The sequence below is a fragment of the Equus asinus genome, chromosome 14 (assembly GCF_041296235.1).
Source record: "Equus asinus isolate D_3611 breed Donkey chromosome 14, EquAss-T2T_v2, whole genome shotgun sequence".
Classification (NCBI taxonomy): Eukaryota; Metazoa; Chordata; class Mammalia; order Perissodactyla; family Equidae; genus Equus; species Equus asinus.
Window position 1 is genome coordinate 48653699 of NC_091803.1, and position 17273 is coordinate 48670971.

At 52.2% G+C, this 17273-nt stretch overlaps 2 protein-coding genes across 16 annotated transcripts in view; one reads left to right on the forward strand and one right to left on the reverse strand.

Annotated features, from left to right (window-relative positions):
- The window catches only part of UNKL (unk like zinc finger), a 46438-nt gene extending 40900 nt beyond the window's left edge, over positions 1 to 5538 (forward strand). For 11 of the 14 annotated variants that reach the window (XM_044747683.2, XM_044747684.2, XM_044747681.2 and 8 more), the window contains 4 exons: positions 285 to 506; positions 1325 to 1527; positions 1611 to 1868; positions 2853 to 5538. In XM_044747683.2, coding sequence (XP_044603618.1) covers positions 285 to 506; positions 1325 to 1527; positions 1611 to 1868; positions 2853 to 3008 — 839 coding nt within the window. In that variant the 3' untranslated portion in view covers positions 3009 to 5538. Of the gene's footprint in view, positions 1 to 284; positions 507 to 1324; positions 1528 to 1610; positions 1873 to 2852 lie in introns of all 14 variants that reach the window. The other 3 variants (XM_070485267.1, XM_044747682.2, XM_070485273.1) reach the window with 2 other exon arrangements.
- On the reverse strand, positions 5390 to 17269 carry GNPTG (N-acetylglucosamine-1-phosphate transferase subunit gamma). Of its 2 annotated transcripts, XM_044747693.2 has the most exons (11): positions 17132 to 17269; positions 16978 to 17035; positions 16833 to 16900; positions 6967 to 7021; positions 6817 to 6900; positions 6643 to 6736; positions 6438 to 6552; positions 6285 to 6367; positions 6073 to 6204; positions 5909 to 5990; positions 5390 to 5817 (listed from the first exon to the last, which is right to left on the reverse strand). In XM_044747693.2, the coding sequence occupies exons 1-11, from the start codon at positions 17202 to 17204 to the stop codon at positions 5720 to 5722; spliced, it is 942 nt and encodes a 313-aa protein (XP_044603628.1). In that variant the 5' UTR covers positions 17205 to 17269; the 3' UTR covers positions 5390 to 5719. The 2 variants fall into 2 exon arrangements, with proteins under 2 accessions (XP_044603628.1, XP_070341375.1); XM_070485274.1 differs by lacking the exons at positions 16833 to 16900; positions 16978 to 17035 and having other exon boundaries at positions 17132 to 17258.
- Between the last annotated feature and the right edge of the window lie 4 nt (positions 17270 to 17273).

Below are 17273 nucleotides of genomic sequence, written 5' to 3' on the forward strand. Positions count from 1 at the left end.
GTCTGAGTGGTGAGGGGGCGTGACCACATCAGTGGGTGGGGGGCATGTGTGCTGTGGGCCTGGTCCTCCCGTGTCCCCCACTCTCGGGGTCCTCCTGGATCACCCCCAGCATCCACCACTCTTGGGGTTCCCCCAAGGCCCCCTGTTCCCCCTCACTCTCAGGGTCCCCCCAGTGTCCACCTGCCGTGGCTGCTCCTCCCCAGCTCAGAGGCCTCACACTGCGTCTGGCCCTGGTGGTCACTGCTGCCACTTCTTGCTAACTTGGCCCCCTCTGCTCCGTGCAGGTCAGAGGTCTCCGGGGGGCTCGGCACCTGTCACCATTCCGGGCTGCCTGCCGCGCTCCCCGTCCTTGCACTCCTCGTCGTCCCTGTCCACCTCCCCACTCAGCTCGCTCTCCCAGTCCCTGTCGGGGCCACTCGTCTCCTCGGCCATGACACCCCCCCAGCAGCCGCCACCCCTCACGTCAGAGCCTGGGACACTGGGCCCCTCAGCCTACAGCTCCTTAGGTGAGCCGGGTCCAACGGGGAGGGACCCACCCCTCTGAGTGACGCTGTGCAGCTGAGTGAACTGAGGCGCGGGGTGGTGGGTCCCACGGTGGTGCTGCCTGCTTTCAGGGGCTCCTCCGTGCCACCCTGCGTGGTCCTCCTCATGTGGGTGTTGGCGCTTGTCCTAGGCTACCCGTCTCTGCTGGTTTGCTGTTGATGCCTTGGCGCACGGAGTTGGGTTTGTGTGCAAACCTCTGTCAGGTTCTCATTGTGGCCGGGACCCCGAGACACTGTCCTGATGACACCGCAGCCTGACCCACCTCTCGCTCTCCCACCTATGGGGGAGTTTCTGAGGCTGCCGGACAAGTGATGGCACCAGAGACCCCATGCAGAAGCAGACGGACTTGCAAAAAGAGGAAACAGTGCCATTTCTTAAGTTATTTTTCCATTGGAAAATATTCTTTATCTTATGTAATTTGTTATATTTTAAAAGAACATTTTTAAATACCATTTTAATTTCTGATGCCATGTGTATATGTATCAATCGATGGCACCACGGGAACAGAAGCTCCTTGGAGTTCTTGGGTTCTAAGAGTGTAGTGGGTTCCTGGGACCAGAGTTTGGGAACTGCTGTTTCACGTGATGCAGTCACAGAAACTTTGAATTTATGTCTTTTTCTGTTTGAAGCCCACATGTGGTTGGGAACAGGGCCTGGTAGGAAGCTCAGGGGCTGGTGTCGTCATCAGTGGAGCCCCAGAGGTCCCCAGAGCCTGCAAGGGCGACATCTGTGCTGTCTCCCCGAGACCGGGGCTCACATCTCTCCTGTCTTCCACACCCAGGCTTGAACGGCGTCCCTGGGAACATCTGGGACTTTGTTTCCGGCAGCTTCTCTCCCAGCCCGTCCCCCATCCTGAACGCCGGCCCCGCGTCTTCTTCGAGCACAAGTCCGAGCAGCGCTGAGCTGGCTCGGGTCCGGCGGCAGCTGGACGAGGCCAAGAGAAAGATCAGGCAGTGGGAGGAGTCCTGGCAGCAGGTGCAGCAGGTGAGTTCCAGGCGGGCCGATGGGGGCGCTCCCCGTGGGGCTGCCCTTCTCCGGTGCCAGCGCTGAGCCGCCCTGGGTTTCAGGCCTGTGACGCGTGGCAGCGGGAGGCGAAGGAGGCGAAGGAGCGCGCGCTTGCGGCCGACAGCGCCCGGCAGCTGGCACTGCAGAAGAAGGAGGAGGTGGAGGCCCAGTTCCGGCGGCTGCAGGAGGAGCTGGAGGGCCGGGGCGTGTCCTCCACGCTCCCCGGGCTGCGGAGCTGCGGCGACATCGGTGCCATCCCCCTGCCCAAGCTGCACTCCCTGCAGAGTCAGCTGCGCCTAGATTTGGAGGCGGTGGACGGGGTGAGTCCTGGTTTTGGTTTCCAAGGGACCCAAGGTCTGTCCCTGGCAACTGAGCTCGGCACAGAGGGAGGAGGGGTACCAGTCCAGCACTGCATCCCTGTCCTCTGTCTGGTCCCCACCTTGCCCCAACTTCCAGGTCACATGGCTCATGGGGCTCTGCCCCCCGACTGTGCAAGTCCCCTCTGCCGCCAGCTTGGCCCCTGCCCTTCTTCCTGGGTCGGCCACATCTGCCCCTCCCCTGCCCTTCCTTCTGCTAGCTGTGCCCTCTGTGGACAGGGTGGACGTCCCTCCCGCCCCACGCATTTGGAGCCGTGGTGTGCAGTGGGGCTCTTCGCCACCCTCCAGGGTCACTGGTTACTTTCTCGCTGCCCTCATTCCTCGTCTTTTCTGGCATGGCCTAAAGCCGGCTGCCCTCGGCTCAGCTAGAAACTCCTTTCCTGCCAGGGCGTTTTGTTAGAACTTGGAGCACCTGAAAGTTTCCACGGCCCTGCCTCTCACACTCCTCCCCGTCCGCTGACCACAGCCAGGTTGCCGCGCACTTCTGATCGCCTCATCTCCAAGGCGCTGTCTCCCGGGCTTTGGCTGCTCTCTCAGGAGGGCTGGGCCCCCAGTTAGGGTCCCAATAAGCCCAAATCCTGATGCCCACTGGCCGCTGGTCATGGGCCTCGGCCCACCCTGGCGCTTCCCCAGGGCCTGCCCGACTGCTCCTTCTGCCTGGCTCGGCCCCAGCACCAGTCCTCTGCCCCAGGATCTGGTGGGGAAGCGTCTCCCATCCTGCCTCTTCGTTCCTGCCCCGTGTGTCTCCCCAAGCCAGGTCCTGGAACTGGGGATCCGATTTGTCCACACATGCGTCTTCCTCCACCCCTTGCCCCCCAGGCTTCACTGCCAGCTGGGCCAAGCCTTGGGCCCCTGGGCTTTGCTTCTGTGGGTGGCCAATGGCGGTGGGGAGGCCACCACCCCCACCAACCACGTCTCTCCCCGCAGGTGATCTTCCAGCTCCGGGCCCAGCAGTGTGTGGTGTGCGGGGAGCGGGCCCGCGGCGCTGTCCTGCGGCCCTGCCAGCACCGCGTGCTCTGTGAGCCGTGCGCGGCCGGGGCGCCCGAGTGCCCCTACTGCGAGGGCCAGCCCCTCCCGTGGTGACGGCGCCACGTCATCGCTCACCGACATCGGGCCCGGGCCCTGAGCAGCCCACCTACGGTTTCATGGTATCCTCCTCCCAACCCTTAGAGGCAAACCCACAGAACGCCCTGGAGCCTGACGTCCCAGGCGTGGTCATCACGTAGGGTTTGCGCTCCCGACGCTACTGTGACCAGATCCCTGGGAGTTCGGGTCCCGGCACAGCACTTTGTAACCCGAGGAATTTAGGTGGATGTTACGAGTTGCTACAAGCTGCTTTCTAGGTTCGTGTTTTTTTAATATGCGATAATCTGAAGCTTTATATGTGTACTGTGAACTTAAAATACTTCATATCAGTTTACTGTTAATTCATAGTATGGTAAATATATTAGATTTCATATTCTGAAGTTAGTACTTATGCAATGAGCATTTATCTAGTAGGAAGAAATGCCTAGAATTTTTACAGTTTTCAAATTAAGTGCAAACAAATAGTATTTATAGCAAAGAGTGATTATTGAAAGACATATACATTTAGATGTCTTTCATTTTATGAAAGGAACTCTTCCTAAACACGTGCATGCGCACATTAACTGGAGTTTTATATTCCTCTCTCGTGAAGTGACGTTGAGACAGCTCGATCACGCGTCCCACGACCCATGGCCACTTTGTCTAAGTGCCTGTGCCTTGCAAAAGTGAAGGAAACGGTTGGTTGGGTTTTATTTCCTCCCTTGAAACTGTAAGACAATTGGACACTAGGGACAGAGCAGTGGAGGGGAGCCGGCGGCGGACGTCTCCGCGTCACTCTCAGTGTTGTGCTCGGAGCGCCTGGAACCCGCAGCCCTGCTCTCCAGCTTCTTAGAGCTGGTGGCCGGCATCCCGGCTCACTGACAGGTGGCGTTGGGGCTGAGGCCGGAGACATGCCCACTGTTGCTCCCCATGCACATCCGGGACCTCCAGGACTCCTGCCCGCATGGGACAGGCTGCCAAGCTGTGGTGTAGTCCAGACTCCCGGGCGACATTTCTAGCCGACACTGTCGCCTGGTCTGTGCATCCAGTTACCATCAGTCACTCATGTGACCCCAGGCTGCTGCGCGCTGGGGGGAGGCTGCCCCAAGGACCAGGCGCTGCCGCACATCCCTCCACCCTGAGCAGCAGCCTGGCTTCGGGGCGCAGCAGAAACGCTACTGAGAAAGGGTCAGATTTTAGTGACAACTTGAATCTTCTCTGGTCTGCGTTGGTCATTTTTCCTGGAAACCCGGGAAGAAGTAAAAGGTGTCTGTAGTTTACCCGAACTTTGCTCTCAGAGCAGCAGATCCAGAGCGCCCTAAGAAAACCTTTCCAGAATCTGCCGTTGGGCGGGAGCAGGTACTGGCCCTCTGGCCTGGAAGTGAGCGCTGACGCGTTTCCACCCGCCTGTGGCTTCGCCAAAGACTTTCCATAGCGTTTTTTAAAGTGCAAAGTGACTAGGTAAAAATTTTTATCAGTGACCAAATTAGAATGTATTTACTATAGTCAGAGGTTTAAACATTTTTTAACGTCAGACGAACTGACAGCAGTTCTGTCGTTTCAAGGTGGATCCATGACATTCCGCAGCTGGTCCGCTACTAACGGTAACTATCCACCCGGTTTTAGTGAGTCTACTTTGTTTCTAATTCTGGTGATTTATTAGCTCTTAGAAATTACGTATATTTTGTGCTACTGTTATCACTGTTTAAATTCCTTATTTTTATTAATATTTATGCACTTGTTCCCCATCTCAGGCCTTTGGTCTTTTTTGGGAACCAGGACAATGTTTATCGTCGACATCTAGCCTAGACGTTTTCAAATTATAAACAATTAAGAACAATTAAGCTTTAGGTCTATTTATAAGCTACTCTGCTCAGTTCTTTCTGTGGAGCTGGGGAGACTGGAGGTGCGTGCTCATGGGGTCCCCGGCTGGAGGCGCGTCCCAAGCACCCACTCTTCCGGGATCGGGACTGGCTCTGAGGACAGACATGTGACAGGAAGAGCAGAGAGCCACCCAAGTGAATGGCGCTCCTGGCCTTCCTACCCCTGCTGCTCGCTGCGGTGGCCCTGGCCTTCTGCGGGAGCCACCCTGTGCAGCCTTGCAGGCCGAGGTGGGGCCAGGCTCAGTGTCTCGGGGCTTCACCGCCCTGCACGTGGGTGACCGAAGGAGCGCTGGGTGCAACAGCTGCAGCGTCTGGCGCTGCCTGCGGCCGCTCAGCTCTAACATTCAACACTAGCAGTAACACTGTCAGGAGGCCATTCGTGTGACTGGTCAGCAGAGGACCAACGCAGTGTGGACACTTCATGTGGATTAATTTATGGACACGCTGATCTGTATGTTTGTTTTGCATATTTAGATGAGAATGTTATTGGAATGGAGTTTAACCCAGAAAGTAGTATTTATGACACATAATCATTTACTGGTAGTGAATTGTTTAAAGTTGTTAACACTTAAGTTTTTTTACACTATAGCATTTATGCGATGGTTTACAGAATTCATGGAATTATTTTTATCAGTATGGGAATTAATTAAAACTTTGAATCTTTACTTTGTCTACGTCTTTGAGCACAACCTGTGAGCCGCCTGGCCTGGGAGTCACGGAGGAAGGCGTCCTCTGGCTGCAGTGTACCTGCCCAGGACCTTTCTGCTCTGCACCGTGGTCCCAGCCTGGTTGCCCCTCCCACACAGGATGCCACAGTCTGGTTCTGTCCTCCAACCCTGTCCCAGGTCACAAGGTATTCCCACGCAGTCCCGGGTCACCTCGTAGCTGCTCTGCTGTCCTGTCTGTGGGTGTCTTGGGGCCCAAGTGCTCGGAGCTGGAAGTTTCTGCCAAACACAGGCGGCAGCAGGTCAGGACAGGGCCTGTAGGCGGCAGGTCCCCAAGGGAGCCCGGCCCCTTCATGCAGACATGACTCACCTGCAGGCTTCCCATGGGGGATGCCATGCTGGGTGAGCACGCTTTTCAGTCTCTTAATCTCCTTTGACAGTTCTTTATGTGCCTAGAACAGAAAAGGTGGAAGAGTCAGGCCCCTGGGTGGGGAGGACGTCTCGTGTCCACGGAGCCCCCCGCCCCATCTGTACCTTACTGCAGTTGTCCAAGGTCTCAAACACCAGGCCCTTAGCACCTCCTTCCTGCTGTGCAGACTCGCTTCCTTCTAGGGTCCTTAAATAGCCAGCCTCCTCAAAAACTGCCCTGAGCAATTTCTCATAGCCCTGAAGGTCAAGGAAGAAGAGGGCACACCCAGCTCTTGGCTGCCCTGCCCCCGCCAAAGGGGTGCCCGCCCACACCTCACCTGGGACGTGACCAGCTCATCGGCCAGGTCCTGCTCCACCTGGTCCCATCTCTGCTGCAGGGCCGTGGGCAGGGCCGGATACACTAGGAACCAAGAGAGAGCGGACTTAGCTCAGCCCCTCTGCCCCCGCCCCAGCCAGCGTCAGCATCCTACCTAACAAGGAGTGGGGGTGGCACACAAGGGGCGTCTCGAATGTCAGTGCGTAGACACAGGTGCTGGGCTCAGACACGTGGGCCAGTCGGTTGCTTTTCCCGCAGGTAAGGTCCACCTGGTGGGGAAACCGTGGTGGGTGGTGGGTGGTGGGGGAAGCGGGGAAGCTGGGGCCCTCCTCTCAAGGCCCCCTCCCGCACCGCCCCACCTTGCTCTGCCGGCTCCGGGAGTGGCAGGAGTCGCCATCCCTCATCCACATGCCCCTGAAGGTGTTGTTGGCAATTTCCCACTCGTGCCAGATGCTGGGGAGAAGCAGAGCTGTGTGAGGCAGGTGGAGGGCACCCCCCAGGAGCCTGCGGCCACCTCCCATCCCCCAGCTCACCCAAGAATCCCGCTGTAGGCGTTCCAGCGGAAGGTCTGCTCGTGCTGGGTCACGTTGTGGAACGGGCAGAACTCATACTTGTACCTGGGGGCAGAGCCGCTGTCAGGGGGGCCCCAGCCCCCACCCCCGCCAGCCCCACCCCACACTCACGTGGACTCCACCAGGCTGAAGCACTTGCCAGCAAGTCTGAAGAGATGCGCGGGCCCTAGAAGAGGAGAGAGTGTCACCTGAGTCCTGCACAAAGCAGGCATGTGGGAACGCACACTGGACAGAAAAAAGTGACAACCCAAAAAGCTGGGCCATCCAGGAAAAAGTCAGGTTGGTTTAAACTGTAAAAATGAGACATGAGAGGGGCTGGCCCAGTGCCACAGTGGTTAGGTCTGTGCACTCCACTTCAGTGGCCCAGGGTCCACAGGTTTGGGTCATGGGCATAGACCCATGCACTGCTTGTCAAGCCAGGCTGTGGTGGCGTCCCACATACAAAATGGAGGAAGACTAGCACAGAGTTAGCTCAGGGACAATCTTCCTCACCAAAAAAAACCCCACAAGAGCTTGAGTGATGTCAGCAAAATGTCCGAGCTCCGAGCTTGTTTCCCGTGAAAGCATCAACAGGACAACCAGAAACTGGCTGAACTGATCTTAGAGGAGTTCTAGAAAATGGGGTGACAGCAACCAAGTGAATGCCAAGCCACAAAGCACCACCTTTGAGCTGGTGGGACGAGTTCACTTGCCATGTGCCACCACTCCCAGCACGGTCAGGAGGTGGCCAGCCTTATCTGCCACCTTCCAGCCTGACCGCTGGGAGGACTGGACTCCGTTTTGCCTAGCTCATGTTCTCAGGCAGGAAAAGTGGGCACCGCTCAAGGAAGCTGCAGAGGGCCTAAGGACTCGCAGGTGTCTGGGCAAGAGATTATGGGTGGACACACAACAGACCCTCTAAGGCCCCGACTGAGACTGGGCTGCGTGAGACCCTGGGAAATGAAAGCGTTCCAGAGCAGCCACGGACACAGAATCGCGACTGTGCGGGCCACTCCTGGGCTCAGCGTGCGCCCAGCGGGGGGTCGGGGGGGAGGATGGCCCCAGCACGGAGCCAGGTGGCAAGGACTGGCAGAGGTGTCTGTTTTCTCAAAGCCCCAGTTTTTCAACAACAACAAAATCATGAAGCACACAAACAGGAAAACGTGGTGTATTCAAAGGAAAAGCTGATGGTCCTCTCGGGAGCGGCCTGCACACTGGGTCTGGTAAAGACCTTTAAACAAGTGTCTTAAATGTGCTCACAGAACCAAAGGGAACGCAAAGAACTACAGGACATCAGGAAAACGATGCAGGCAAAGAGAAAATGATAGAAAGGAACCAAAAAGAAATTCTGGAGCTGAAAAATACAACTGAAATGAAATATTCACAAGAGACTTGAGCAGACGGAAGCAGCAGCAGTGACCAGAGCCTGAGGGACCTGGGGCACATTATGGGGGTCTCAGAAGGAGAAGGGAGACAGGATCTGAGGAAATGATTGTCAAAACCTCCCTATTTGACAAGAGACATGAATCTAGAAATCCAAGATGCTCACTGAACTCCTAGTGTGATAACTCAGGGACCCACGTAAGAAAAATGTCACAAACCAAGTCTTGAAAGCAGCAAGAAGTGACTCGTCATGTCAAGGGGTCCTCAGTAAGATTCCCTGCTGACTTCTCTGCAGAAACCTTGGGGGCCAGAAAGTAGTGGGGTGATGTGGGATGAAAGAAAGGAAAGATTCCACATCCAGGAAAACTATCCTTCCAAAATGAGGGTGAAATTAAGACACTCCTAGTAAAACAAAAGCCAAGGGAGTTGGTTATCAACAGACCTGCCCGATGAGATGTGCAGAAGGGAGTCCTTCAAGTTGAAATGAAGGGCTGTAAGAGGCTCCAAGGAAGGCAAAGATGCGAGCAAATCACAGCCAGTTCTGTTGTAATCTTGACTTGTAAATCTACAGGACTGAAGACAGCTGCATAAGAAATAATTATAAATCTGCCTCAGCGGCACCCAGTGTTTAAAGACAGAATCCGCAAGGGCAATAGCGCTGGGGGGACAGAGCACTATGGGAGTAGTTTCTGCATGTGACAAGTAAAGCTGACATAAAGTCAAATTAGACTTTAATAACTTTAGGATGTTATGTAATCCCCATGGTAACCACAAAGAAAACAGCTTGTAGGATGTACACAAAAGAAGAGAAGGAAATAGAAACCTGTCAGCCAGAGGGGCTGGCCTGGTGGCATAGTGGTTAAGTTCGTGCTCTGCTTCAGTGGCCCCAGGTTTGTGGGTTTGGATCCCAGGCACAGACCTACACACTGCTGATCAAGCCCTGCTGTGGTGGCGTGCCACATACAAAGTAGAGGGAGACTGGCACAAATGTTAGCTCAGGGCCAGGCTTCTGTACAAAACAAACAAAAACCTGCCATCTAGAAAAAATTGACACAAAGTAATGGAGGAAACGAGGGACAATCCAGCAACAAGAGGTGCTTTTGCCATTTGTCTCCTGTAAGTCCTTCCCTATCAATGCTTACTGTAAATGCCGATTAAACTCTCCATGCAAAAGGCAGGGATTGGCTGGATGGAGAAGCGAACAGGCTCCGAGTGCACACCGCCTGGGAGAGGCTCGCCGGAGGTGTAAAGGCTCAAGCAGGCTGAGAGCGACAGGTGGGAGGAGCTCCCGCGCACAGCAACCCGACAGCTGGGGCCACAACACCAGGTCACACAAACAGACTGAGGCACAAACTGAACAATCATCGACCAGTGCACCCAGCGTCAGAGCTTGGAAACAGATGAAGCAACACCGACAGAGCTGAAGGGGAGACTTCCGCAATTCCACCCCACTTCTAAGGAGACAGGACTGGAGCAACACTGGACCCGCTGGACCTAACAGGACGCTCCACCCAAGAGCAGAATATATAGGGTTGTTTGTTTGTTTGTTTGTTTTTGAGCAAGATTAGCCCTATACTAACTACTGGCAATCCTCCTCTTTGTGCTGAGGAAGACTGGCTCTGAGCTAACATCTGTGCCCATCTTCCTCTATTTTATATGTGGGACGCCTGCCACAGCATGGCGTGACAAGCGGTGGGTGCCATGGCGAACCCTGGGCCATGGAAGCGGAACATGAGCACTTAACCGCTGCACCACCGGGCCGGCCCCAGAATATGTGTTTCTTTCAAGTGCACATGGAACATTCTCCAGGACAGACCATATGTTAGGCAACAAAACTAGTTCTTAATAATCTGAACAAAGACTGAAATCGTACAGTCTCTTTTCTGATCACAATGGAATGAAACCAGAAATAAAGAGCAGAAGCAAAAGTGGGAATTTATCTTAACTACTGGGTCAGAATCACCAGAGAATTTAGAAAATACTTGAGACAAAAACAAAAGGTACAAAGCTTATCTGGGACCAGTGGAAGCTGTGCTAGGAGGGAACGTCCAGCTGTAAACACACTTGAAACAAGATCTCAAATCAGCCTGACTTTCACACCGTAAGGGACTAGGAAACGAAGAGCAGCCCAAACCCAGAGCTAGCAGAGCGAGAACGTAATAAAGACCAGAGCAGAGACAGAGAAAAACTGGTACAAAACCTAAAGCTGCTTCTTTGAATAGATCAACAACATCAACAAACCTTTACAGCCAGGTGGACTAAGAAAAAAAGACTCAAATTACTAGAATCAGGAAAGTGGGGACTTCACTACCAACTTTACAGAAATGATAAGGATTCTGAGAATACAATGCAATGTACACCAGCAAACTGAGAGCCTAGATGAAATGGACAAATTCCTAGAAACACACAATCCACCAATCCTTCTTCAAGTCTTACCAAAAACCCAAAGCGGGGGGATGCTTCCTGACTCATTCTGCGAGGCCAGCAGCATCCTGATATCAAAGCCAAAGACAGCTACGAGCAAACCACAGATCGAGGTCCTGCGAACACTGACGCAGAAATCCTCAACAGAATGCTGGCAAGCTCAGTTCAATGGCACGTTGAAGGAATTCTACACCAGGACCAACTGGGGTTTACTCCTCAAATGTAAGGATGGTTCAAAATATAAACATTGATCAATGTAATACACCCCATTAACAGAAGGAAGGGGAAAAACCCACATGATCACCTCAGTCGAGGCAGAAAAAAGCACTTGACAAAACTCAACACTCTTTCATGATAAAAACACTCAGCGTATGAGGACTAGAAGGAAACTTGGTCAACACGATAAAGGGCATAGATGCAAACCCATGGCTGACACCAAGTGCTGAGAGACTGAGAGCTTTCCCCCAAGATCAGGACCAAGACACAGATGCTCTCAGCAGTGCCAGTCACTGTTCATCATCCTACTGGAGGTTCTAGCAAGAGCAATTAGGCAAAAAAAGAAAGAAAAGGCGGCCACGACAGAAAGGAGTAAGTAAAACTATACCGCCGTGTCTGCAGAGGACATGGCCACATGCACAGAACACCTAAAGATTCGACCAAAACCTGTGAGAGCTAATAAGCAAATTCAGCAAGTTGCAGGATACAAAGCTGACACTCAAAAACCAGTTGTGTTTCTATTTGCTAACAATGCACACTCCAAAAAGGAAATTTGGGAATACCGTCCCATTTACAATAGCATCAAAAAGAACAGTATTTAGGAATAAAAACCAAGGACGCAAACCACTTGTACACTGAAAACTACAAGATATTGCTGAAAGAAATTAAAGATACATAAATAAATGGAAAGATATCCTGTGTTCATGGGATGGAAGATTTCATAATAATAAGTCAAAACTACCTAAAGCGATCTATGATTCAATGCAATCCATCACAAAAATCAGCTAAAACAGGTCAGAGGCTAAGACTGCAAGACTCAGTAGAAAACAAAGCGAAATCTTCATGATTTCACTGTGGCGATGATTTCTGATATGACACCAAACGCACAGGCAGCAAAAGGAAAAACAGACAAATTGGGCTTCGTCAAAATGGAAAACTTGTCCATCAAAGGACAGCATCAACAGGTGGAAAGACAACCCACAGAAAGCAAATATTTGCAAGTCACGCATCTAAGAAGGGCAATATCTGGAATGTACAAAGAACTCCTATAACAAGAGACAAACCCAAACAACCCAATTAAAAGATGGACAAAAGACTGACTGGACATTTCTCCGAGAAGCTATACCAAACAGCCCATAAACACATGAAAACATGCTCAATATCACCAAGATATTGCCTCACACCCATTAGGATGATCATTATCAAAAAAACAGAAAATAGCAAGTGTTGCTGAGGATGTGGAGAAACTGGAACCCTTGTGCACTGCTGGTGGGAATGTAAAATGGTGCAGCCACGGTTGGAAACAGTTTGGCAGTTCCTCAAAAAGTTAAATATAGGGGGCCGGCCCAGTGGTATGGTAGTTAAGTTCGCACGTTCCGCTTTGGCAGCACGGGGTTTGCTGGTTCAGATCCCGGGTGCAGACCTATGCACCGCTTGGCAAACCATGCTGTGGCAGGCATCCAACATACAAAGTAGAGGAAGATGGGCATGGATGTTAGCTCAGGGCCAGTCTTCCTCAGCAAAAGAAAAAAGAGGAGGATTGGTGGCAGATATTAGCTCAGGGCTGATCTTCCTCAAAATAGGTAAATAAATCAATAAATCCAGCAATATATAAAACATGTATGTATTAATCATGACCAAGTAGGGTTTAGGCCAAGAATACAGGCTGGCTCAACATTCACAAACCAGTGCTGTCTCTAGGTAAACAGCCTGAAAAAGGAAAACCCAAGAGCATCCCCATCAGGTGCAAAAATGCATCTGACAGAATCCAGCGTCCGTGCACGGGACAAAGTCAGCCACCAGGAGCAGGACGCCACTCTCCCGACAAGGGACGTCTACAGACACCCTCGGCTGACCCCGGAGAGCAGGGCAGGGATGCCCCTTCCCCACTTCTCTTGAACACAGGAGCCTGGCCAGGGCAGCAGGCAAGAAAAAGAAAGAAAAGGCTGACAGACTGGAAAGGAAAAAATAGGAGTGCCTTCATTCCAGTTGACAGATGAAGGCAAAATGTTGAACCCTGCGGGAATGCAACAAACAAAATCCAGAGTGTGGGAAACAGAAGATGCCACTTCTGCAATAAATACATTGCAAGGCAACAGAGGGAAATCTGCAGATTCCAGGGGACAGAGCACGCGCGGCACGGAGCCCCAAGATGCCGACTCGACAAACCCGCTATTAGAAATTCCTGAGACGATCAAAGAATCCAAAACACTGAAGGGGTTTTTGTTGATCTGTAAGGAATTATCGCTTTTTTAAGTGTGATGATGATACTGTGGCTATGCCCTTAGGAGATACAAAATATTTACAAATGAAGCAAGTTGTGAGGAATGTGTTTCAAAGCCGCAGCTGGCAGAGAAGACAGGGTGAGGGGAGCTGCGTGAGGCTCCTGCGCCCTCATACACGCTCTGCTTTCACATATGCTTCAAAGTGTCCGCAGCACAAACATTCTTAAGGTGAAGAAAAAAGAAAAAGCACAAAATACATATAGCAAGCACTACAACTGAGTGCAAGCAGAAACACATGGACAGAACGCGAAGTCAGACTGACAAGAGAAAAGAATGACGTGGTCAGCCCCGTACCACGGGGCTTGAATGCCCCACCCAGGTGGTTACATTCTGAAATGAACTGCAAAAACCCTCAAACTTCACTCATCATTTTATGGTTGGTAGTAATACTGTTATAATTCTGAAAGTATCTTATATAAATTATAGGAGAAAGCCAGTTAATATATTTATGTGATTAAGGAACCTAGCTTTTCAGTTAGAGAAAAGGACACAGAGTAGAAAAGAAAGAAAGAAACCCTGTAATATTAATTTCAATTGGAAACTTAAAATCACATGGATTTCATCTGTTCTTCCAGCATAAATATACATATGTGTATGGTGTATGTTTTTTATTTCGAAATAATTATAGACTTAGAAGATGTTGCAAAACTTACACAGAGAGATCCCTGTACCATCACCCAGCCTCCTTCCATGCCAGCACCTTATGTAACAGTACATCTCCAAAACTAGGAAACTGACATTGGCACACTGCAATGAACTAAAGCACAGACCACACACGGATTTCACAGTTGTTTTTTGTGGGGTTTTTTTGAGGAAGATTAGCCCTGAGCTAACATCTGCTGCCAATCCTCCTCTTTTTGTTGAGGAAGACTGGCCCTGAGCTAACATCTGTGCCCATCTTCCTCCACTTTATACGTGGGATGCCTACCATAGCATGGCATGAGGAAGATGAAACAGAGGAAGATGATGCATGTGTGACAAGTGGTGCCATGTCCACACCCAGGATCCGAACCGGCGAACCCTGGGCTGCCGAAGTGGAATGTGCGCACTTCACCACTGCACCACCGGGCCAGCCCCAGATTTCACAGTTTTTATATGTACTCAGCGATGAGAAAAAAACAGTGGTTCATGCAACAACATAGATGAATCCCCAAAACATGATGCTCAGAAAGAAGCCAGACACCGGAGTGTATGTTAAATGACTCCACTTATCTGAAGTCCAAGCACACAGGAGACCAATCTACAGGGACAGACACCAGAAAGTGATGGGGTAGGGGATTTGGAAAGTGACACACAGGACTTTTCTGGGTGATGGAAATGTTCTCTATCTTGTTTTGGGTGGCAATTACATGAATGTGCTCAACTGTCAATCTTCATCAAACTGAACATGTCAATAATATCTCCATAAAAATATGGATTAAATCTGAGCCAATAATGATATTCAAAAAGGAGGGAGAGAGAAAAGAGGGGAAAGGAATGCTCTTTACCAGAAGTCACCAGCTAAGAAATGCAGAAGGCGCGTTGAGAAGCAGAAAACAAGCACTTTCCTACCCCCATCAGGCTGGAGTGGAAGGGTGCACAAGACAGTACATTCAGGACCAAAGGGCTGCTGGCAGGCAGCGTGCTGAGAGCAGAGGCTGGAGCCACCTCCTCAACGGACAGACCCTGGCAGCACTCAGTCGCAGTCCCATGTGGCCCTGACGCGATGCCGTACGAAGTCCACTGCCTCTCTGGGAAGGACTCCCGCCCAAAGTGCTCACTTGACTGTGCTCAGGCTTCCAGGCCCATCTTCCCATTGAGGGAACACACTGGGGAAGTGAGAAGAAACTCTACGACAGCACGAAGCAGACAAATCCAGGGGGTCCAATGCTCCGTAAGACAACCGGCCTGGACAATTCCAAAAGTCAACGTCATAAAAACTTTTTGAAAAGGGGCAGGAGTGGAGGAACCTGTTCCAAGTTTAGACTAAAGACACATAATTAACCACACGGATGTGGGACCCATGACTGAGCCTGGGGTGGGGCGGGTGGGACAGCTGTAAAAGGCATTCTTTTTTTTTTTGGATTGTCACCTGAGCTAACATCTGTTTTTTCCTTTTCTTCTCCTTCTCCCCCAAAGCCTCCCAGCACATAGTTGTATATTCTAGTTGTAGGTCTTTCTGGCTGTGCTATGTGGGATGCCACCTCAGCAAGGCCTGAGGAGTGGTGCCATGTCTGAGCCCAGGATCCGAACCAACGAAACCCTGGGCCACCAAAGCGGAGTGTGCGAACTTAACCACTCAGCCACGGGACTGGCCCCAAGAAGGTATTCTTGAGACAACTGGGGGATGTGGATGTGGACTGGTTGTATTATAGAATTACCTCTAAGTTTTTTGGGTGACAGATTCACACTGGAAGTATTGGGGATAAAGTGTCATTATGTTTGTAACCAACTTTCAAATGGCTCAGAAAATGAAAGTTCACTTTTTACAAAATGAAGACAGAGGAAGATGATGCGCGTGTGGCAAAATGTTAGCTGTTGTTCACTGTCCCATTCCTTCCATGTCCTCTTCGATGCTTTTCATAATAAAAAGCTGGGACAATGCGGTTAGAGTGAGAGCTCACACCTGTTGCCTCTATGCCTGCTCTCACTGGCCCCCAGCCCCCGTGGCCCTGGCCTCCTTGTTCAAGGCCATTATCTGGCCACTCCCTTTGCGCAGCTCCTCTGCCCCCAGATATCCACATCCCTTCCTCCCTGTTCTCCTTCATGTTTTGGCCAAAAGGTCGCTTCCGTCTTTTCCTGACTCCCTAAATAACACCCCCTCCCCCTGCTTTCCATACCTACAGAGCACTGGACAACATCGGTCATTCTGCATTTTACTTCCATCTGTTTACTGCCTCCCCCCCACACTAGACCTTGTCTTCAGCTCTGAGAACAGGCACTGAATGTTTTGTTCATTTCCGCATCCCCAGCACAGACCCTAACACACAGTAGAATCCAACAAAAAGATTCTCGGATTTTTGCTATATTTAAAACTCATTTAATGACCCAGCAATTCCACTTCTGGGATCCTGCCTTAGGAAGCTACTCACACAGGCACAGAAAAGGCCGTGTGAGGGATGTTCTCCACGCCACTGTTTCTCATGGGCCAAAAAACGCAACGACCACAACGCTTGACAATAAAGGAACGCAGAGCCATCTACTAAGCATCAAGTGAAAAGAATGAAGACCTACATCCCACACCATGAAGAGCGCAAGACACACAGTGAGCAACAACTGCAAATTAGCAACCCTGTGTAGTAACACTGCTGCAAAAAACGGCAGCAAAGATCACAAAAAAATTCCTAGACGTTTTTTACTCGTATACTTGTGCACGTAAAAGCATAAAATAGATCCAGAAGGACAGACCACGGAACTCTTAACAGAGATCACCTCTAGAGAAGGAAATAAAGGGCTGCGTCAGGTGATAACTAACTTAGTACAAGAACGCCCTGGAATATTATCTCGCGCTTAAAAATAATTTTAAAAGGCTGACAAACGAACGCGTGATCCTCCAGGCCCGAACCTTCAGGGCCCCTCATCCGAGGCCGCCCTTCCCTCCCCGGCCCCCCTCGAGCAGGCTCCCCAGCGCTGACCCGGCCCCGCCGGTTGGGAAGCCCGGCCAGCCCCCTCCCGGCCCCGCCCCGTCCGCGGCCAGGGTCCCGCACACACCAGACACGGGGGAAGGGTCCCTCTTGGGCTGGAGGCGACTGGTCTGCGGCAGAAACGGGTTGTTGAGCCTGCGGGAGACGGAGGGTCAGGGGGAGGCGGGCCTGGGCCGCCCCTCGGCCGCCCCGCGCGCCGCGCGCCCGCTCACCCGAACGTGTTGGGCTCCTCCACCACCTTCATCTTGGCGGCAGCTGCCGGCGCGGGCCCTGCGGGGAGCGGGCGGTGAGGAGGGCGCGGGGACGGGTCGGGAAGGGGCTCCGGCTGCGGGGGCCTGGGCGGGGCGCGGGCGGCCGGACACTCACCTCGCGTCGCGGGCCCGAGCAGCAGCAGCAGCAGCAGCAGCAACAGCAGCTGGCGCGCCAACCACGCCGCCATCGCTCCGCCGCCGGCCGGGCGGGCTGTCACGTGAGCGTCGGCGGGTCACGTGAGCGGCCCCCGGAACCG

Coding starts and splice junctions, on each gene's coding strand:
- GNPTG (XM_044747693.2), bottom strand. CDS start 17,204: ATGGCGGCGTGGTTGGCGCGCCAGCTGCTGTTGCTGCTGCTGCTGCTG. Junction 17,036..17,131: donor GCTCGGGCCCGCGACGCGAG/GTGAGTGTCCGG, acceptor CGCTCCCCGCAG/GGCCCGCGCCGGCAGCTGCC. Junction 6,737..6,816: donor GCCTACAGCGGGATTCTTGG/GTGAGCTGGGGG, acceptor GCTTCTCCCCAG/CATCTGGCACGAGTGGGAAA.